Genomic DNA, 22,445 nt, shown 5'->3' on the forward strand with positions numbered 1-22,445 from the left:
AGTAAGATCTGTGTGGGGGGCTTGAACTCACGAACCCAAGATCAAAAGTTTACTCTCCACCGGCTGAGCTAGCCAGGCGCCCGTATAATACATCTTTAGTAGGCTTTCTTGGTTCCAAATTAGAGAAGACTTTAGGAACATTCTCACCTTTAACCAAATGGAAAAAGCAATTTATCAGGTCTGGGCCAGTTTTCAAGTCACTCTCATCAGTAAGTATTGGCTTGAAAATCTTTGATAAGCTCACTTCTTATGTTGGGGGCTTAAGAACATCCTTGTGCTTTTCTTTCTTCTGGAAAATAAGTCCACTCCTGGCCCTTTTGTTCATGAACACAGAAAGTTTTGGTGAACACCAATCCTGGTAAGTGAGGTTCACCTGTACGTTTCAACAACATTTTTTTCAGCACTTAGTCTACACCAAGGGCGAATTAAATCCACACAGAAGAATAAGCCATTGTTCTCATGGAGGTTTCCATTTAATGTGAAATATATTAAGGTTTTGTGTGTGTGTTTGTGCATATATGTGTTCTGAGAAGGTGCAGAGTTCAAGGTTGAGGAATCAGCACTGTTGAGTGACCCTTTAAGTCACCCGTATTATATGTGATTCAGTCATAACACTTGGCTTCATCTTCATCCTCAGTCCTGACCAATGGGTTCTGGCAGGTGCTGGGGTCCCAGAGCAGTGTAGAACCCAGCTTCTGCCCTCAGGAGGCTCATTGTCTCTTGTGGAAGACAGGAGGTTTATATGAAAAAGAGATAACACAAAGTCATATATATTTAGTGCCAAAAGGAGAGATGGAGAAAGGGTTTCTTTCCACTTTTCTCCAGAATGGGATCTTCATAAACATTGTTTTTGGTATCATTTTAGATTTACAGAAAAGTTGCAGGAATGGTGGGAGAATTTCTGTCATTTACCAGATTGTCCAGAAATGTTAACATATTACTGCATTTGCTTTCTACTTCTTTTTCTCTCCAGACACAGCTCATGCACATGCATGTTTTTTTCCTGAAACACTTGAGCGTAATTTGTAGACATGGTGCCCCTTGACCTCCATATACTCCAGTTTATAGTTACTTACAATAAGGTTGTTCTATGACATAAGGACCAGTACAGTGACCAAAATCAGGGTATAAATATTGATAGAATAATATTGTATAATCCACAGATATTCAGGTTTACCATTTGTTCCCCCAGTTTTCTTTTTGGCCAAAGAGATTATGCATTTCATTCAGTTGGCTTGTCTCTTTAGTTTCCTTTGACGTGGAAGGGTTTCCAGGTCTTTCATTGTAGTTCATGCCCTTGCTAATTCTGGGGAGCATTCAGCTCAGTTATTTTGTAGAATGTCTCTTAATTTGGTGTCTCTGATACTGTCTGGTATTTCTTTATGATTATCTTTAGGTTATGTGCTTTAGGCAGAAATACCATGGGAGCGATGTTATATTCTCAGCACATGATATCAGGAGTCACTGGCTGATGATTTCCCACTACTGGTGATGTTAACTTTGATCATTTGCTTAGAGTGGTGTCTGCCTGATTTCTCTACCATAAAGTTATTCTAGTTTATGCTTTGTAATTAATGCATTTTGGAGAGATACTTTGAGACCATGTAAATATCATGTTGCTTTTCAAAACTTCCACTTACCGGTTGTAGCATGCGGTGATGATTCTTGCTTGAATCAATTATTATGATGATGGTCACCAAACGGTAATTTTCCTAGTTTCCATATCATTTTTTTCTACATTTATCAGTTGGGATTCTACTGTAAGGAAGGACTTCTCCATCCCCCATCCCCCCCCCCCCAGATATTTGTCTAGCTATTTCTGTATATCAATTTAGACTCATGGATTCTGCTTTTATTCAATAGGTTATAATCCTTTTTTTAAAGAACAAGGTTTTATTTATTTGAGAGGGTGAGTGAGAGAGCAGGAAAGGAGGCTGGGGAGGGGAGGCAGAAGCGGACCCTCCGCTGAGCAGGGAGCCCAACATGGGGCTCCAGCCGGGGACTCCAGGATGACCACCAGAGCCAAAGGCAAATGCTTATCCGACTGAGCCACCCAGGTGCCCCTAACAGGTTTTCGTCTTTTACTGTCTTTATTTATTTTAATGTTCATTCCAGGCTGGTTCCTGTATCCTTTTGACATGTTCCACCGTTCAACTTTCTGGCCCAAAAAGATGTTCTAGCGTCATCTTGTTCTTTCCTTGCTTCACCTCAGGAGCCCTTTCTTCCAGGAGCCCTGGATCCTGTTCATGGCGAATGGTATTTAGAAACCGTGGATGCTAGATGTGCTCCTTGTTACTAAACTCCTACTGTTTGTGGTCCCTCTTGGCAGACAGAGGCAGTTTAACGGGTATGTGTGTGCACACATGCACATACCCACACACTTCTCTGTGTTATGTCTCTATCTATGGACTTATCTCTATTAAAGCCATAAGTCTCGTCCATATCTTCCAATTCTAATCCAACCCCACATGTTTTAGTCTATTTTCTCCCTTTCCACATCTATAACCCTGTTCTCTGAACAGTGAGAAATCTGGCACCCATTATCTGTAATGTGTGTATCTTTGCCCAGTCCTAATATATCCACAAAATAGTTTCAGAACCGTTAACCCATGCCTCTGAAGAAGAAGACTACTAACTAGAACTTAATACTGGTTTTAGAGGGTTTTGTTTGTCTGTTTGTTTGTTTCCAGCCTCAAGGACCAAAACACGGTGTTCAAAAAATTGGGTGCTAATTCCTTCTTTCAACCTCCAGACCTTCAGTGTGGTTTTAGTACTTATTTGAAATACAATTTGGTTTATTTCTTTCTGCTTGTATTTTATTTTTTCCCCTTCAGAATGAGGTCTTGATGGACATTTCTCACCGCCCAATCTTTTCTCTCGAGTAGAGACTGAGCAGCCATGGGAGAAGTGAGAGATCTGCTTATTTGTAGATGTACGTAGGGCATTATCAGAAGTCAGTGCCCGAGCCTTAGGCCGGACACGGGGCAGACCCTGAGGACCATCCAGAGGTCATTTCCCCCTCACTGCTGGGCCCATTGTGACTGTGGGAGAGCCACCAGATGGGTTATGACCCTTGACACTTTCTCTCACATTCCCGCTGCTGTTCTCCATGATCACCTCTCTCGTGTCTAGGGAATCAAGAGTCCAGCTCTCATCTCAGTTCTAGGCTGACTGTGAAGTCTGTTTACCAGCAACTCATGTATTATGCTTGACATTGTACCTTGAATGATCTTGATCTGGTCCCTCAGAGGTGAGGCTGCAGGGTACTGCTCATTGACATCCAGACTTGCAGAATTTGGGGCCCTGTTGCTGGCCTGTTTGCTGGCGCCCTGTTCTGCCCCCCCCCCCCCCGCACTGTTTCTTCTCTTTGGCATTCTATGCTCAGATGCATAGAAAAAGTTCTTTTGCATCAATTCCGACCTGGCCATTGTCTCCTCTCTGCCTGGGGATGGCTTCCAGATCCCCCTTCCTTTGCCCCATGTAACTCGTCACTCTTCTCCTACTCCTCTCCTTCCTCCAGACACATATAATGTGGTCAGTGCTGCTGATTCCAGCTGTTCTGAATCTTGTCTGCAGCTTAAGTTAAAAAACAGATGGACCCCAAGCATCCTAGATGCTGTGTCAGTTTCCACCGCAGGAACACAAGTTACTGAAAAGCATCAGGAAATTTAAGATCGTTTTGAAGTTTGATTCTCTGTCTTCTTAATAGTCCTCCCTGCCTGACTTCGCCATCTTTCCTGACCCTTCTCCACGTCACAGGTGCCTCATCGGACAAGGGCTGGCTTCTAAAACCTTTGCTCCCAATTTCACCCTCTCTTTGGGTGGCTCAGTCAGCCATTAGCATGGGACCATGTAGGGGATCAAGCTGGGCTGTTGCTCCTTTTCTCATTGTATTTGCCTCTTCTGAATCTCCCATCCAGGGCTGAAGAATTTCTGTCCTTTTTGCCATAGGGAGAAGATGAGGCTGGGTCTCTGTGTTTATAAATGTGTGTGCATTTACTGGTCAAAGAAGTCACTAACTTGGGAATAATGATGTTCTTCTGCTGACGTTACCAGTAGGGATGCAGAAGGGTGCCAGTCCCACAGCCGACCTTTGCAGTGCTAGGGACAGGGAGCACGTTCCTTGGGGACTGACGTGACCACGCTACTGCTCTCCTCATTCTTGCCATTTGCTAACAGCTTTCTCCCAGTGTTCTGAGGGATACTGTTGATCTTCAACATTTCTAGTCACCCTGAATCTGAAAGAAAGAGCATCAACATGGTGAGGCCACGTATCTTACATTAGGCAGATACTAGCAGTCATTTACCGAGCTTCCAGAGAAAGTCATTGAGACAGTCCGGAAATTATCAGGTGCGCACTGTGACCAGAGGACTAGGCTGCTGTCAAGAGTGTCCTCAAGAGAAGTCCTTAAGGCTGGAACTTCTCAAAGTTCAGGGACCGATGACTCATACGTTATGGTGTGTGTGTGCATAACACCTCCTCCCTCCCTCCTTCCTTCTCTCCTTCCTTTGGAGAATACTTGGAAGAGAATTCTTAGTTTCTCCAAAAGGATCTGGGGTAAGTAATCACCCCCAAAAGATTTTATAAAAATATTTTGTAATACAAGCTGGAATGCACACATGTATAGACATTTCACGGTGTATTTTTAATTAACTGAGAACAGCATTTTTGTAAAACAATCCCTATACATCTTTGCTCTGTGTGTTGTACTCTGCTATTTTCTGCTTGGTTCTGTGTTATGTCCCACTGTTTTCTCTTTCATTTTTTAAGAAATGCTGGGTGGTAACCTGCTAAATTGATTTATTAACCCTACTAATGGGTTGTATCCCAGTTTAAAAAACATTGCTTTAAGAGCATTGGTTCTTAACATTTTGGTGTGTATGATATTCCCTGGGGTGTGTATTTAAAATGCAGATTCCTGGGGTGCCTGGCTTGCTTAGTCGGAGGAGCGTGTAACTCTTGATCTCAGGGTTATGAGTTCGAGCCCCATGTTGAGTGTAGAGATTACTTAAATAAATAAAACTTTCAATGAAATAAAATGCAGATTCCTGAGCATCACTCCACCCCTAGTAAAGCAGAAACTCTGGCAGAAGAGCACAGGAAACTGTACTTTAAAAAAAGCACCACGGGTGACTCTGATGCACAGTGATTTGGGGTCCTGAGGACTCACTCTTAGAGAAGCTGTGCTCAGACTTGGGAGCCCGGCTGCTCAAGGTTCCAGGCCCCATGCGCCCTTGGAGACGGAAGATACTAGCGGCTCTCATCTGAATCCACACTGAGACTCTCGCCATGGATTGTTCCTTCTTGGATCTTGATTGCCCTGCATAGTTCCCCTGTTCTAAGAACTGCTTTGACCCTGGTGGAAGCAGAGAAGGAGTTAACTCGAGGCCACAGAGCAGAGAGGGAAGGAACTCCAGGGTCATTTTACAGAGCGGCTGGGGTGTGGCCCGGGGCTTCAGTAGGTGCCCAGAGCCAGTCCCAAATTAGAATGGGGTGGGATACAAAACTGCTTTTCCTAGTCACTTGCCTTTCATGTGTAACCACATGCAGCGTGTCAACATGCTCTCCGGCGCCGTCAGGCACCAGCAGTTTTGCTCCCTCCGGGTTCACGGACCCTTGGTATTCTGGTTATGTGCTGTCTTGGAATAGCTCTGTGCTCCAGGGCTCGGGCAGCTGAGCATTGTCCATTAACTCTTTCAGCACCAGGAATCTACAGGTTTAGTGGAAATAGAGCAAATGCCACCATGAAATGAGAAAATGATGGCTATTCAGGAGACCTGAGTTCTTGCCCTGTTCCATTATTGGAGCCTCGGTTTCCTCATTTAGAAAATGATGTTAGGTCTAGACTCTAGACCACCTAGAAAGTCTCTTCTAGATCTGAAGCTCCATGATGTTACTTTTCGTACCCTCTGGCTTTTCTCTCTGCACTTGAACAAGTCTTTCTTCTCAATTCTCTTCTAGGTTGGACATAGGAGAGTCACTGAGTTGGGAAGTTTCCAGAGAAGCAGGATGATAAGTTAATAACAACAGAATGTATTTTTCTTTAGTGTGTGCCAATGAAGTATCAAATTGATAAAGCCAAGTTCATTGCAAACTTGGGTATTAAGGCCTGGGAATTTTGAGACATCTTTGTCTTTTCAGACATGACTCTAGCCACTTTGTTTTGTGGGTGTGAACCCATTGCATGGACTGTCAAGTGATAATAATAGTTATAAGAGTGATAATAAACAATGACAATACTGATTCGTAGGAGTAAGGCACTTTAGTGTTTGTGAGCTTTTTTTTATGGGCATCACCTTGTTTGACTTGATCTTTATAATAGCCATGTGAGTTAGGCAGGGCGGGTCTGCTGTCCCCATTTATTCTGTTAAGAAGCTAAAGAAATGTTGAGGCCCAGAGTGCTTCTGTGGCTGATGCACGATTACCCTGCTCTAGCAAGTGGCTGAGTAAGACTAGACTCCAGGTCAGAGACATGGTTCAAGGTCTTTGCAGAGTGTACCACCTCTCTGGGATGGGGTACTGTCGTTCATCCGTATTACTTACAGACCTGTAGAACTCAATCACCTGCTAACTGGAAATTGACCAGGGCATCTCTTACTCCACCCCAACCTGTAAAATTTTGCCAGAATAGTATCAGCCTGGTTAATAATATGCTGTCACTTAGAGCACACAGCCAGTGGGCGTGCAGACTCAGTCACTCAGTGACCGCCCAGATACATGGGACAGTGGTTGTTTGGCATGATTGATGGAGGCTGGCCATACTAACTATTCATTAAATGAGTTGTTTTACTGTGCTCAACATTGACAAGATTTTTGTGACTGTGGCATCTGTCATTAGTCAGTGCTGATTAGGTACCTGCCCATTTCTTGGTGATAGATGTTCATTGACTATTCCAAAATATACCCTGTCCTCAAGAGCATTCCTTCCAGTCAGTTAAGATAAATACCAAAACAACACATGAGAGGGGCGCCTGGGTGGCTCAGTCGATTAAGTGCCTTCGGCTCGGGTCATGATCCCGGGGTCCTGGGATCAAGTCCCGTGTCTGGGGTGCCCGCTTCTCCCTCTACCTCTGCCTCTCTCTCTGTCTCTCATGAATAAATACATAAAAGCTTAAAAAAAAAAAAACAACAACACATGGGAACTGAGAGCGATGCATGTGGCTGATCTGATGACTATTTAGACTTTAGTCTGTTTAGCTCTGTAGTTTCAAAGAATCAAGTGCTACTTCTTTATTCCTCCTTCTTCATTGTTGTCGTGAGCCATGGAAGGGAGCTCATGATCCCATTCACAGGTATGCAGGAGGGGGAGGTCTGGAACTTAGGGATACCCTTTTTTTCCCAGGTAGCCTGTTGGTACTTGGCATGCTTATGCACCATTGGCCAGGCGGGAGTTACTGGCTGTAGGTCAAGGTTCTCCGCTTAGTGACTGGTGCCGGGGGAAATGCCTGCTCCCAAGGTAGTGGTTACTGCTTTGAAAATAAGTGTGTGGATTTTGGGGTGACGTCATTCCAGTTTGGCACAGACAGGTATTTCTGTGGAATGAACTAGCAGGGAGGGGTGAGTCAGGCTGTCTGTCTCAGTCATCTCCCAAGATTTCATTCATTCAAAAAATCTGTTAACACATCTGCGTGTATTTTTTTTTTCGTATGTTTGTCTTGTGCTGTAATTACTTATGGGGTTTCTGGTGACATCTTAATTAACTAGAGAAGCAAAAACTAAAGATATACTTGTAGAGTTATTCACAGATCATTCTATGGAATTATTATATAAGAGATATGTGTTAACTGTATTGTAGATGGTCATAAAATCTTTTTAAACGGCGCCTGAGTGGCTCAGTTGGTTAAGCATCTGCCTTCGGCTCAGGTCATGATCCCGGAGTCCTGGGATAGAGCCCCATGTCGGGCTTACTGCTCTGGGGGAGCCTGCTTCTCCCTCTCCCTGCCACTCCCCATTCTTGTACTCTTTCTCTCTCTCTGTGTGTCAAATAAATAAATAAAATCTTTAAAAAAAATCTTTTTAAACCGAGAAACATATTTTTGTTCCTTGCACATCGGTCATACCTTTGTTAATATCTTTTGCTTTTGCCGTGATGTTTTATTTTAAGTGAGTTAGCTCACACCTTTTGATATGATCACAGCCTATTTTGGGGGGCTTTCAGGATGGAAATGTGATACATAAATGAATTTCTAGGCCTTTAGTTCTGTGGATTACATGGGGGGTGGGGTGCATAGTGTTTGTTCTCTAGTATTTAGAGAATGCCCAGAGGATGCAGGGGGAGTTGACTAGCTCTTTGTTTATACCTCCCTACAGTTCTGAGAATGCTAGTGGCAAGACCGTATAAACAAAGGGAAGGTCCCAGGTCTACAGAAGCCCCGGAAGGCTGCTGGGCGGGCAGATCTACGTCAGCGAGACCAGGGTTCCACAATGGGTCAGTGTCCACACGAGCATCGAGACCAGGATAATATGTGGGTTGTGGCTCGTGGAAGGTTCAGGAGCAAGAAGACCATGTGTTAGATCCAGGAGGTTCTGCAAATGTGGGAGAAGCTGGTCAGAAACAAGAACGTTGCTCCCGTTATCTCTAGTGCCCACAATAGTACCTGACAGCTGGTAGGTGTTCAGTCAGTATTTGTTGAATGAATGAAATAAGAAGACTTTAGAGAAAGGACCTGACAATAAGATGTCAGAAATCTAGGCAAGAAACCTGAATGACAGAGATTTGAATCTTGTGTAGACACCCTCCTTTGCTGCCGGGTCTGGTCTCATGGGGTCTGCAGAGCTGTCTTGAGTGATTAAACGAAATCTCCAGCCTCCCTCTCCCTGCCATGAGCACGGGCTGGGGTGGGGATGGTTGAAGGGAAAGCAAGGTATCTTGCCTGTCATAAATTGATGGAGACATCTCCAGTTAGGGTCTGCGATGGCTTAGATTTGAGAACCCCTCCCAGTCCTCTGACCTAACCCAGGGGGAACGTTGGTCCTGTAATCATTCAGCAAATAGTTATTAAGATGTCAGACACGATGCCAGTTCTCAACTTCAAAGCAGACTCTTAAGCTCTCAGCTCGTGGACATGCCATGATCCGAGGGGTGTGGCTGGGCTCAGTGGAAGTAATCCAGAGCCACAAGAATTCCATTTCCATACAGCGCTTCCCCCAAACCTGATTATAGGGGACAATTGAGACTATTTTGAGGAAGGTGGGTACACCACTGCTTGAATCCTTTCTAATCATCTGTCTAGGCTCCCGAAGACAATTTGTGGGATGAACTTGTCCCTGAAAATGTGAAAGCTGGTTTCTCCATACATAGAATATACATTTTTGCCTTTGGCCCTTTTTCTGTCTCAGAGCTCTCCTACTCTGATCTCACGGCTGGCAAAGCTGAAGAAGAGCTGTGATAAGCCCGCAGAAGTGTGACTGCCCCCTCCCTCCCTGCCTGCTGTCTTTGAAAGACGCCTCCAGGCTGCCACCGCACTCCTGGGTCGTACAACCAGTGGCCACCATTACAAGGAGAATCTTTTTCAAGTCGCTTCCCACCTTGGTGATTTTTTTTTTTTTTTTTCTCTCCCCTCCTTCTTTTAACATCTTCCCCAGCAAATCCCATCCATCCTCTGGCTTATCTGGGTCAGCAAGGGTCTGATTTTATGCATGGCGCTGTCAAACCATAAATCCGCCACAGCTTTCCCTCTCCATCCAGCCCGTCTGCTTCTGTCAGCATCAGCAAAATGCATAATAGAGAAAATAAGCCAGAAAGGCTAATAACATTCATCTGAATAAAATAATCTCTTTGGCTGCCTCAGTTCATTTCATTTTAATCAAGGTGCCAGGAGGGAATCTAGGCTTAAAAATCCGACTCCCTGCTTGTCATGAGTTCCCTGTCCGACTGTCACTAAATGATCCCTTTTATTAAGCAGGTACCTTTTTTTTTTTTTTTTTTTAGTCTCTTTATATCCTCTTCTTAGTTGGCTGCTCAATAACATATATCGTATGTATTTAACTCATTTTGGGTTTCGTCGCTCATCACATATGTGTCTATTTTTGAATGTGAGGAATGCTGTTTTTCTTAGATGGATTGGTATTTACCATCCCCATGGACAGAGTGGCACATTTGATAGGAATTCCAAGAAAGAGAGGCTCAGAGGAAGTTGAAGCATCTTGGGCTCTGGTGATCTGAGCTCCCTTTGGCTTCCTTCCTGTCTCCTGCAGCACACAGTTCCCCTTGTGGAACGCAGGACTGATTGTTCCACCCTGGTCCTCAGGGGAAGGACAGTCGAAGATTAAAGTCTGCTCTCCCCGTTGGTATCTCTCACACGTCTTCCCAGAGACGTACAGCTGCTTGGTTAATTGCCGATTGCTGCCGTCTTATCCCCACCATTCTCGGGCAAGGGCTGTGCATTTGCAGCAGGCTGCGCTCTTGGCCCTGGGCCAGGGCCAGGTGAGGAGCCTGTTGGAAATTGACGAAAGCCAATCCCAGTTTGTTTGGAAATGAAAATAATAATATTTCTTCACATTTGTTCAGTGCTTTACTGTTGATGTAATTCTTGTGCATTCGGCATCTCATTTTAACTGCACAACAGCCCCGTAGGTGGGCGGGTCGGGGGCCATTGGCCCAAAAGGAAACGTACCTCCGTAGAATTAGTGCAGAAGTTCCAGCCCTCTGGTAATGCCAAGCTCATGTCACGCGTCCCATCTGCAGAGCTGGGAGCACAGCAGTTCTTCCTTAAATGGCACCTTCGGCCAGAAGGCCTCCTGGGATTTTACAGTGAGGCTGGGCAGATCTTTAAGGAGTGAGACGGTACACCGACAGGGTGCGTGTCCATTTTATGAGGGCGACAACTGAAACGGAACAGAGGGGATACGGCAAAAAAGGGAAGTGTAATAGGGAGGCCACCTTGGACCTTTCTTGAGCTCTCTCTTTACCCAAGATATTATAGAGAAATCCCTTGGAGCATTTGCTGCTACATTTTCTTGAATGTCCATGAATAGTCTGAAGTTGAAGGAGAAAAACCGGCCTAATGGATTTGAAACTAATGATTCCGCTGTGCAGGTTGAGCCTTTCAGTGCATTTAGAATGATGATCTCTTCTGTGGTTCTGCGGGGGCATAGCCAGCTTGTGACTTTATGGGCCTCCTCTCTTTCTCTTTTTTTCTTTTTTTTTGGACTCCAGAGTAATTCCCTCTCAAGTGCAGTATTATGTTTTCTTGATCTGCCTCCTGAAAAAAAAATTTTAAGTAAGAAAAATACTTCTGGATATTTTGTCTGCTTTTTAGGGATTAGTGTTTGAGGAGGTTTGCAGCTGCTCCGTACATTTCTAAAGGGATGCAGACCCTTTTCTTTAAATGCCCAAGTATTACACAACCTGACTCCAGGGGCAGGGAAAGTAAAGAAGCTGTACAAACAAATGATAGATGGAAAAGATATAAAGACTAAATTTCAATCTCCTAACCAAACGAAGTTTCCTTGGCTCCGGCAGCCCCACGTAAAATAAGGCTGCAAAGTTGCTGAAGCAGGAAACCACTCTAGCAGAACCTGAATGCGCTCCCTATGAAATCACGTCTCATTGACTTGCTTATTTTCCAGCCTGAAGTGTGTTTCATCTTTGTTCATGTTGGCCGGGAAAATTGTCTCTATGGTGTATTTGTGTTCCCCTCCTACTACATGCCCTTCGTCTCTCCCGCTCCACCGCTGCCCCAAAATAAATACATGAATTAATTAAAACCCCTCAGTTGAAAGGAGGAATATGTATGTCCAAGAAAGCATACAAACTCAAAGAACTTAAAATATTGCCTGAAAAACTTCAGTAATAGTAAAAGAGACTAGGGACCCCTAGGAGAAGCAGATGACAGAGTTTCATACTATCTTGAAAGGATTTTTTAAAGTAAAAATCATGCATGGAATCCCCATGTGTGCAGCTGATCCAAAGCAGTGTTTTGTTGGTGTAAATCCACTTTTAAAGTGCAGGTTTACGATGTGTACGCCATCACAGGGTCAGTCAGTGGGAGCAAGGAAGCTGTGTTCATGACCCCAAAATATTGAAATTGGGATTATAAATCAGAGTTGTAGTTTTATATCAGTTTCAGCATCCAGGTTATTTCTGGTTCTGATTTGGGTTGCCCAATATCAAGAAAATCCTGATTCACACAGATGAATTATAATCTTGAGATAGTTTTAAATTGAAAAAGGATATTTTTGTTTTGAAGTTGAATCACTAACATTACCTAGCAGCTGTTCCATCCCCCTTCATAAATATTATTGGGTAAGCCCGAAAATGCATAACAAGCAAAAAAAAATTGATAATGATGGGATGGCATTGAGTGTTCTCACTACCCAGCCATTGTCTAACCTGAGCCCAGTCTAGGGCTCTGAGCCTTCTGTGGCATGTAATTGAACTTGGCCACTGTGTGTCTAATCATGTGGTCACCTGCACAGTCTTAACTAAGGAGGCACACAGGCTTGAATTAAAAATGAAACCTGCGCAGAGCAACATCCGTTCTAACCAACGGCACATTTTTCAGAAGTTCAAATACACGCCTCGGTTCCTTATTCCAAAGTTTGCACAGAACGAAGCTTGCCTAGTGGCCAGTGAGACATTGTGATAACATCAACCGCAGGGAGTCTGGATGCCTTACACGTTTCGCTGGGGTTGCTCATTTGAATGGATGTGTCACAGTTGTTTGAAATTGAAATGTGTTCCTCTAATTCTGGGGTTTCTCAGAACACGCTTTGAAAACTGCTGCTCACCGAAACCAATCATAGTCATCCCACCACTGGATGGTAGTGTATGTGCTGAAAGTATGTTACCACCCCCGAACTTCCTGGATTAATTATAAATATATAATTCTGATTGCATTTACACATTTATTAGTTTGAAGGCATAAGGCTTTTTATTTTAAAAGATGCCTACTTCTGCCCATTCTTTTTATTAACTCATCTTTGTTTACTCATCCTTTCTTTTGAAGGTCCCCTGGGGATTTATGCTCTGTATCCTCTTCCATGGTATCCGAGTGGTTTTGCCTCTCCTGCCTCCACTTGTGATCTGCGGTGTATGTTTGAGGGCTAGCTGGCCCTTTGTTCCTACCTCTGATGTTCCGCTGTATTACAGGTCTTTCTTTCTCTCTCACACTGCACTATGATACCAGCACTTTTACAACTAAAAGCCCCTAATACTGTACTTTGTTCATTTCAGATACAAACGTTTATACATTTGTGAAACTGAGTTGTAGTACCATTGTTACATGTATGAGCCCTCTAGGGAAAGACCTAATAGAGACCACCAAACCCAGGTCCACCCTTAAGAAGTAGACCGAGCAGTCATCAAGCTCAGATCTTGTGAGATCTGCTCTTTTAAAAAAGCAAGTGTAATTGCCTGATCTATTCCATGCTTACTGAGGACATGGATACTTTGCCACCCAACAAAAATGTAAATTTGATTACTTAGGATTTGGTAACTGAAACTGATTTGGAATGCATTAGAAAGTTTTCTTGCACTGGAAACACCAAAGGTCACTGAACGCCTGTGTTCAACTTTGAGTTTAGGATTGTTTCTTATTCACTTTTTTTTGGTTTGTTTTTCAGAGGCTAAACATTTTGAAGGGAGTAGATTAATTACATGTCTCTCTCTCTCTCTCTCTCTCTGGGCTAGTGTGTGTGTGTGTGTGTGTGTGTCCGCAGAAATCTTTCAATTTCCCTAGAAAAGTAAGAGGACATAATACTGCTGAGGCAGTCTGAACAGAAGTATTCGGTGTTCTGACGGCAGAGGTGTCATGCCTGGGTCAGAGGTGGGGGTGGGGAGCAGATAGAGAACAGCTTCAGTTTGGACTCTAACATTCATTGGTTTAAAGAAGCTTCTTAGTGCTGGCTAGACAGATATTTGATGTAATGGTCTGGTGCGTTCTGAAGCCAGAGGAGGTGTGGTGTGATGAGTTGGGAATCGTCACCTTACTACAGAATTGGAAAAGCCCCTTCTAAAGTTGAATTCCATGCTCTACAAATCACAGCTGCCCGGCAGCTTCCAGCTCTGAGTGCAGGCAGTGCTGACTCAAGAACCAAGCCACTGTCCGCTCAACTTCCTTTGCATTTAAGAGTCTGACTGTAGGGAGGGAAGGAGGGAAAGAGAAGTGAACAGGTTGTGATTCTTTGCAACGATTAAGACCCTTCTCTACACTTACCGGACTTGGTTTTGAATTCCAGCTTTGCTACTTTTTAGCTATGTGACCTTGAAGAAGATATTTAACTTTTCTTGGTCAACTTCCCACATCTGCTGAATGTGGTTAATAATAGGCCCTTTACATCAGGTTGTTTTAGGGTTCAAGTTAAGTAATGTGAATACAGGGCCCGATCATGTGCCAAGTGCACGGTAAGCGCTTGATAAGAAGTGTAACAAACAACCCCTACTTTCAGTTTCTCTTTTTAAAGAAATCCAGCTCGCAGTTGCAGAACTTTCTGGTGCTTAAATTGGTGCTTTGAACTGTGTAGATCATCAGTTGATTCTCTTGGATCACAGTGTTTTCATTAGAAATGAACACCTAGGTTTGGCACTTAACTGCTCTGCTCAGACTGTGAAATTTTAAGGATACATGTGTTCAGGTATGGTTTGTGCTTGGTTGTATGGGGCAAGACATAGTGGGTCAACCAGGGAGCTCAACACCTCCTTAGAGGGGTTCTGTGGGCCTGAGGAGGTTTTAGGGTCTTTTTTTTCATGGCATGGGCCTCGAAAGTTTGTTGTCCTTACTGAATCCTAATATGAATAACGTGTGGGGATGTGGTCTGTAGTGCTCTCGTGATTTTTGTCTCTAGACCTCTAAGTTTTGTCTCCAAACCTAGACACAAACCAAATGTCTCAGTGGCTAAGGTTATGGACTTTGGAGTCAGACAGCCTAGACCTGTCCTAGTCAGATGACGCAGAGCTGTCGTTCTAGTCCCTGATGCCCTCTTACTGTCTCTGTGACTTCTTAGTAGTTGTGGGCAAGTGAGAACTTCTCAGAGTTTCAGTTTTCTGATTAGTAAAATGGGGATAACAGTAGTTCTTCTCTTACAGGGAAATGATGAAACTTTTGGGGATAATACGTGTAAAACTTTTACCAAGTTCCTAGAACATAATGGATGCTCAACAGATAATCTTGCTTCTCCTCTTTCTTCTCCTCTTTTCCTCTTCCTCTCTCCTCCCTCCTCTTCTCATGATTCTTATTTTCTCCACTGAGTTTTTAGATAAGAGAAAACTAGAAGTGTAGGCTTCAGGAAAGATACCTGTTTCTGCCTTGGCTTTGATCACTGTGATTTTATGACACGGACTGTATTCATAGCTGTTGAACCTGGCTACTCACCGACACTGATTTTTTTTTTCTTGCTGTTTCTCTGCAGGAAGGATCAGAATGTTCTCTCTCCAGTCAACTGCTGGAATCTCCTCTTAAACCAGGTGAAGCGGGAGAGCAGGGACCACACCACCCTGAGTGACATCTACCTGAATAATATCATTCCTCGATTTGTCCAAGTCAGCGAGGACTCAGGAAGACTCTTTAAAAAGGTATATAGCTATTTCCAGGCACAGAAATACTTGGGTGGAGCAAATACTACCATCTCGTAAATAAGAGAAAGGCTACTGTATTGGCCTAGTTAAAAGGCTTTCCATTGGTCATTCCTTACCCTGGTCTCGTGGAGAAAAAATACTGACTAGTCATTCTTTTCTTCCTTTCTGAGTTGAATTAATAGTAGTCCTGGGAGAGGAACCATTTGCAAGGTACAACCCCACCCCTAGAAATATAATTAACAATCTGCATGTTTTAGTGATGACGGTGTTTGCTTGATTGATTTCCTTAAGTGATTTGTGAAGCCGTTAAGATTTGGGGACCGTCAGCGTCATTTCAGGTTTTCTTCTTCTAGTTCATGTATGCTTGTGTGTTAGTTTAGTTTTCTTTCTAAGTGCTCATCTTGGCCAAGGTGAACACATGAATTTAGTTATTCTTATCATGACATATCTTGGTCTTTGGGTCCCTGAATGCTTTTTGAAGCTCAGTTATTTTTCACAATTCCTTGGATGTAAGTTGAAAAGTCTGACCAAGGAAAAAACTCAAAATTAATTGTGGTAATCTTAAGAAACTTATGCAAAACTGACCTTACCTGTTAGTGGTGGAAATCATCTCTTGGAACTAGGGAAACTCTCTTCTAAGCTCTCTCAGCCTGAGCTCTCAATGGAGTCATCGATTCATGACTTTTAGTGACAAATGATGGCAAAAGCCCCAACCATTGTACATAATGTACCATGTCTAACATCCAAGCTCTGATATCCCCTGAAGACTTTTCAGAAGGCAAATAATCCTCCCACAAGTTCTAGGTATAACGAGGGTGTGTAGGGCTATTTTGCTGGTTTCAAATAAAGGAAATTCATTGGTTTTCATTTGACAAAATCCAGTGTTGAGATCCGAGGCTGGTAGAGAAAGGACTTCAGTAAACAGGACTGTGGTCAGTCGTAGCTAGTATGCCAATTCCTAACATTAGGAAGTTTTCCAGATTTCAGTAGGTCTGGAATAGAACCCAGTCTCTTCTGTTTACACCAGCATGAAAAAAAGAACTGATTTAGAATATCCCATCAACGTAATGCATCTGTGTAGGGGCTTTTCCTGTGTCTTAGAGACAGGATATGAAGAGTAAAAAGCATCTGACAATGAAAAGAAGGAAGAGAAAGAGAGCTCCTCCTGGAGTTCATGGACTATTTTTAGTGGCCTGGCTCTGCTGCGGTTGGGGCCGTACTTCACTTAGGGGTGAAGGTGCTTTTCACCATTTCCTCATGGTTTCCAGCATCTGCTCTAGCTTCCTTGTCATTCATCTGAATGATTCTGCCCCACTTGGTGATGTATGGATGTGGCTAAAAAGAACGACTGTAGCTAAAACTGTACTGAATGCTGGAAATGTGCCAAGGAGTAGATTTCATGTGCTCTTTCACACACACATGCTCGGATCATGATCCCAGGGTCCTGGGATCGAGCCCCACATCGGGCTCTCTGCTCAGCAGGGCGCCTGCTCCCCCATCCCCCGCCTGCTGCTCTGTTTACTTAGGATCTCTGTCTGTCAAATAAATAAACAAAATCTTAAAAATAAAATAATGCCATACTCCTTAAATATATAGCTTTTATTAGAAAAAAAAATTAAACCTTTTTAGGTAGAAGCTTGACAGTAAGACAGATGCCACTTCATCTCCTCTCTGTGACCTTGACAGCTACTTCAGTTATCCCTAGAAGAACAGGGGCTAACTGATCATTTCCTCCTTCATTTTCTCTGTTCATCTGTGAGGGACGTTCAGCTCTCTCAACCTCACCCAAGCCCCTCCATTCCCCTCCCTCCCAGCTTTAGAAGGTTAGAGAGGAGCCACGCTGACGAGTATCACGGCCCCTCCAGATCTCTGAGAGTGTGTGCTGAAGGCAGCCGCTTACCAAAGCCACGGATGCTTCTGCTTCCTCAAGTATCGTTCACGTCTCACCAAGAGCCCAAGTGCATGGCTCGTAGAGAAGATATGGGGTCTTTGCCCTCCAGAAGGAGAATCTGCCCGTGAGTGATATTCCTAGCCATGGTCTCAAGAGTTGACCTCCGTACACTGTGCATTGCTTTGCTGAGGGTGTAGGGAAGAACGTCTCATTCCTCACAGGACTATTTATATTTTGTATTTCCCTGAAGAAAGAGGCAGAGATCATGGGCTTAGAGCTACTTGCATTTTTACACACTGAGCACACCTAGTAACTAGCGCCCAGATCAAGAAACAGATGATTTCGGTACCCTAGAAGCTCTGCTCGGGCTTGCTCCCAGTCCTCCGGGGGGTTGGGAGGGGTGGTCCCAACCCCCAAGGGTATACAAGTGTCCTGACTTTTAACAGCAGAGATGGGTTTTACTTGATTTCATACTTTATATAAATAGAACCATACAGTGTGTCCTCTTTTGTGTCTGGTTTCTGTCATTCAACATATGTTTGTGAGACTTACTCATATTGTATACGGTTGGAGCTCACAGGACTTTTTCTTGATCTTTGTAACTTTTCATCAGTTGAATTACAGTTATTAGGAGAGATATGCATAGGATTGCTGAATAGCCAATGTTTACTATCCCACTGAGTGAATAATCTCTTTTCTCTCTCCCCTGGGGTCCATTGTAGTCAGAGTGTTCTAAGGTAGAAGCTGGCTTGGCTGATCACAAGTGTAAATTAATTCTGTTTTGGCTGGGAGAGAGCCTTTCTGCTTTCTAGTAATGGGCACAGAAGCATTTTGTCTCCATAACTTTAATTTTTTTATATCCTTTTGTTGAAAGTGTGTTTCACATGAAGAATTAGAATCCCACTGGTTAAGATAGAGTAATCAGATAAGAGAACTAAGGAATGAGCCCGGCCCGCTGTCAATTAAGTGAAGCTTCCCAGGGCTTGCTTTGCTCTAAGGTCGCTTCCAAATGACCCTTTCTCTTGGGCTCAACTCTGGTAGCGACTCTGAAACCTTGGACAATGACTTCTTTCTATGCCTTCGTTTCCTAAAGTTAAAAAAGTGCTTGACCTATCTGATCTTCAGGCTGTCTTCAAAATTTAATATGTTGTAATTCTGTGGTGAATTCTGTGATACCCAATATAGGGTATCCTGAGTTGGGAGCTTCCTTCTGGTTGTTGGGTGACCTTTGTTAAATTGTGATAAGGAAACTAGAATCCCCAAGATACAAACAAAAGTGGGTGTGGGTATGGAGAGGGGGCTGGCTTAGGCAATTAAAGACCTAATTTCTTGAGGAATGAACCATTTTTTCAGATTCTTTTATCTATAATGGCCAGCAACCAAGATATGCCAAACAGGAATCCAAGTGTATAAAATAGTTAAACCTTTTGTTTTACCTGTAAATTTGGTTCCAGCCGCAAAAGGCAAATCCACATTTCTTTGGAGACACAGGCTTTAGGAACGATACCTTTATTTCTGGTTCAGCTGTGGACACCTTTGAAAATTCACCTGAGCTTTATGTGAATTTGGATCTATTTCTCCCTGGCAAAAGTCATGGGTTTTCCTCCTTTTTACATTCTTTTTTAAAAAAACTCTATAAAACTTAATGATTCACTAGCAAAGGTTATGATAACAAAACTCATATTTTTAGAACCCTTATGTGCTAGGTACAGTACTAAACACTTTATATGCTTAATCTTTACAATAATTCCATGAAGTAGTTGCTATTAATAACCCTATTTTATGAAGGAGGAAACTGAAGCTTAGGGACATTAATCAAAAAAGGAGGTGAGGGGCGCCTGGGTGGCTCAGTGGGTTAAGCTGCTGCCTTCGGCTCAGATCATGATCAGGATCCTGGGATCGAGCCTCGCATGGGGCTCTCTGCTCAGCAGGGAGCCTGCTTCCCCCTTTCTCTCTGCCTGCCTCTCTGCCTACTTGTGATCTCTATCTGTCAAATAAATAAATATAATCTTAAAAAAAAAAAAAAAAAAAAAAAAAAAAGGAGGTGAGGGGGGCGCCTGGGCGGCTCAGTGGGTTAAAGCCTCTGCCTTCGGCCCGGGTCCTGATTCCAGAGTTCTGGGATCACGCCCCGCATCGGGCTCTTTGCTTAGCAGGGAGCCTTCAGCGGGGAGCCTGCTTCCTCCTCTCTCTCTCTGCCTGCCTCTTTGCCTACTTGTGATCTCTGTCAAATAACTAAATAAAATCTTAAAAAAAAAAAAAAAAAGGTGAGGCTAGTAGTTAAATCCGTTCATCTCACTCTGGAACCTGAGGTTTCCTCCTACATGCTGTGTTAGGTTAGGACTCTGGGTCTGGTGTGCCGAGTGGAGGATATTCTGGATTTTCTTACTCTTTTCTGTTGAACCCAGATATTTCACTTAGTTCCAGAATTAACCTCACCTTTTCTCTTACACACAAACCTTCCAAAGCTTTGGAGTGTTAAACATCAACATTGGGTTGTTTCTCCTACCTGGTGTCTGGGCGGGTCACTGGAAGTTGACAGTGAAATAAATAGGACAGCAAGGTTTTCTCCTCAGGGGCAGGATCTCTAGTAAGGGGGAAACAAAGACTCATTAAATGAGAGAACTGGCCAGAAATCTGGCTCACAGCTAACTCAGCTAATTTGGGGATGTCAGGGTGGCTACACAATTGGCCCGTCTGTACTACCGAACCCCCTTCAGGGATGCTCCTTGCCGGCCCTCTGGCTTGTGGTTATGTCTGCTGGGACATACTTTACATTTTGCTTGTAGCCATAGTGGAGATTCCTTTAGATAAATATAACATCTAGAGAAAGTAACCTCCTGTCCACAGCTTAGAAACAGACCCACTTTGTCTAGGACTCTGGGGGAAATGGAGCCCATTTGGTGCTCCTGACATCTCCTTTCACATAATGAAAGCTCAGTCTGTCTCACCCCTGTTGGAACCGAGGTTTAGGCAAATATTATTGCTACCACCTTCACTTGTTTAATGCGGTAGCTTCAAAACCAGGAGCCAACCCTGCCAAGTTTGACTTCCAGCTCCACATCGTCTCTGTGAGAGATGTGTTCTACAGAATCTCACCAGGAGGAGAAATCATTTCCCCCACTTTTTCATTTGAACCAAAGTAAACTTGGGTGTGCTTTTTCCCACAGGGGAGAGGACAGTCCTGTTCTCTCTTCTTCCTTTCACTTAGCTGGAACACTCAGAAAGTACCTCGGACCTTGCTTTTCAGCTCACTGTTTCTAGCTCTTAGTTGCTCATGCTTTAGCCTTGGAAGCTGGTCAATTCAGATAGTCCCAAGGCTCTCAATTTGCACTTTTTCTTTCTTTTCTTTTCTTTTTTTTTTTGTAACAGTATTTCAGTTGACTGTACTTTTGTTTTGCCTTTAGTAACCTAAGTTCCATGGTAGAAAGGTTAAATTGAGCAAGTTAGGTCAGATTCCTGGTAGACCAGTAGTTCAGTAGTTCTCATCTTTGCCTGTGTGTGAGAGTCATTGAGGGGAGTTTAAAAAAAAAAAAAAAAAACCAAAAACCACCTTTGTGATCTTGAAGAGACAGGTTTCTTAGGATATAAAAAGCATGAACAATAAAAGAAAAAAGATAGATTGGACACCATCAATTTTTGGACTTTTGCTCTTGCAAAGACATGGTTAAGAAAATGAAAGACAAATCTCAGACTGTGAGAATATATTTGTGATACACAGAACTCAATAATCAAAAGACAAACTGCCCAAATTTTTAAAAATAGGCAAAAGATTTTTAATAAACACTTCACTGAGAAGACATATAATTGGCCAATAAACACATGAAGAGATGCTCATCATTAATCATTAAGAAAATGCAAATTAAAGCAATAAAGAGTGTGCCACATACTCACTAGAATGGTTAGAATTAAAAAGACTGAGAGCAACAAGTGTTAGTAAGGATGGTTGGAATTCTCATATGTTGTTGGTGAGAATATAGAATGGTACAACCGCTTTGGAAAATAGTTTGGTAGTTTCTAATAAAGTATATGTACTAACCACATGATCCAGCAACTCCATGGATAGGTATTTACTCAAAGGATATAAAAGTATATATCTTGGGGCTCCTGGGAGGCTCAGTTGGTTAAGCGTCTGCCTTTGGCTCAGGTCATGATCTCAGGGTCCTGGAATCGAGCCCCACATTGGGCTCCCTGCTCAGTGGGGAGCCTCCTTCTCCTCTTCTCTTTCTCCTAGTCTCTCATGAATAAATGAATAAAAAATCTTTTAAAAAAAGTATATATATATATATTTTAAAGATTTTATTTATTTATTTGACAGAGAGAGACGCAGAGAGAAAGGGAGGGAACACAAGTAGGGGGAGGGAGAGAGGGAGAAGCAGGCTTCCCGCCAAGCAGGGAAGCCCCATGCAGGGCTTGATCCCAGGACCCTGAGATCATGACCCGAGCAGAAAGCAGATGCTTAACCGACTGAGCCACCCAGGTGCCCCAGAAGTACATATCTACACAAAGACTTGTATCTGATTTTTCATAATAGCTTTTGTTGTAGGCTGAGTAATGGTCCCCCTCCCAAAATATCTATGTCCTAATCCCTGGAACCCATGAACTTACCTTGTCCATTTAAAGACTTTGCATATATGGCGAATTTGAGGATCTTGTAATAAGGATATTTTTTACTACCTAAGTGGGCTATAATGCAATCATGAGTGTTCTTATCAGAGGGAGGTACAAGGAAATTACAGACAAAAGAGAAGAAAGCCATGTAATGGAAGAGGAGGAAAGCAGAGTCACAGAGAGAAGGTGGTCGGCCACTGGCTTTGAGGTTGGAGGAAGAAGCCATGAGCCAAGGAATGCAGCTCTAGAAGCAGGAAAATGCAAGGAAATGGATTCTGCCCTAAAGCATCCAGAGGGAACACAGCCCTGTTGACACCTTGGTTTTGTCCCGGTGAAACTGGTTTTGGACTTCTGACTTCTGACCTCCAGAACTATAAGAGATTAGAAATTGAAAATAGAACTATTATATGATCCAGCAATTCCACTTC

At 43.3% G+C, this 22,445-nt stretch overlaps 1 protein-coding gene across 7 annotated transcripts in view; it reads left to right on the forward strand.

Moving 5' to 3' along the window:
- LOC111150988 (SLIT-ROBO Rho GTPase activating protein 2) overlaps window positions 1–22,445 on the forward strand; it is a 249,450-nt gene that overhangs the window by 117,917 nt on the left and 109,088 nt on the right. For all 7 annotated transcript variants that reach the window (XM_022508663.1, XM_022508662.1, XM_022508667.1 and 4 more), the window contains one exon: window positions 15,353–15,515. In XM_022508663.1, the coding sequence (XP_022364371.1) occupies window positions 15,353–15,515 (163 nt within the window). The remainder of the gene's footprint in view (window positions 1–15,352; window positions 15,516–22,445) is intronic.

Source organism: Enhydra lutris, unplaced genomic scaffold (assembly GCF_002288905.1).
Source record: "Enhydra lutris kenyoni isolate GAN:26980312 unplaced genomic scaffold, ASM228890v2 scaffoldscaffold25, whole genome shotgun sequence".
NCBI classification, from domain to species: Eukaryota; Metazoa; Chordata; class Mammalia; order Carnivora; family Mustelidae; genus Enhydra; species Enhydra lutris.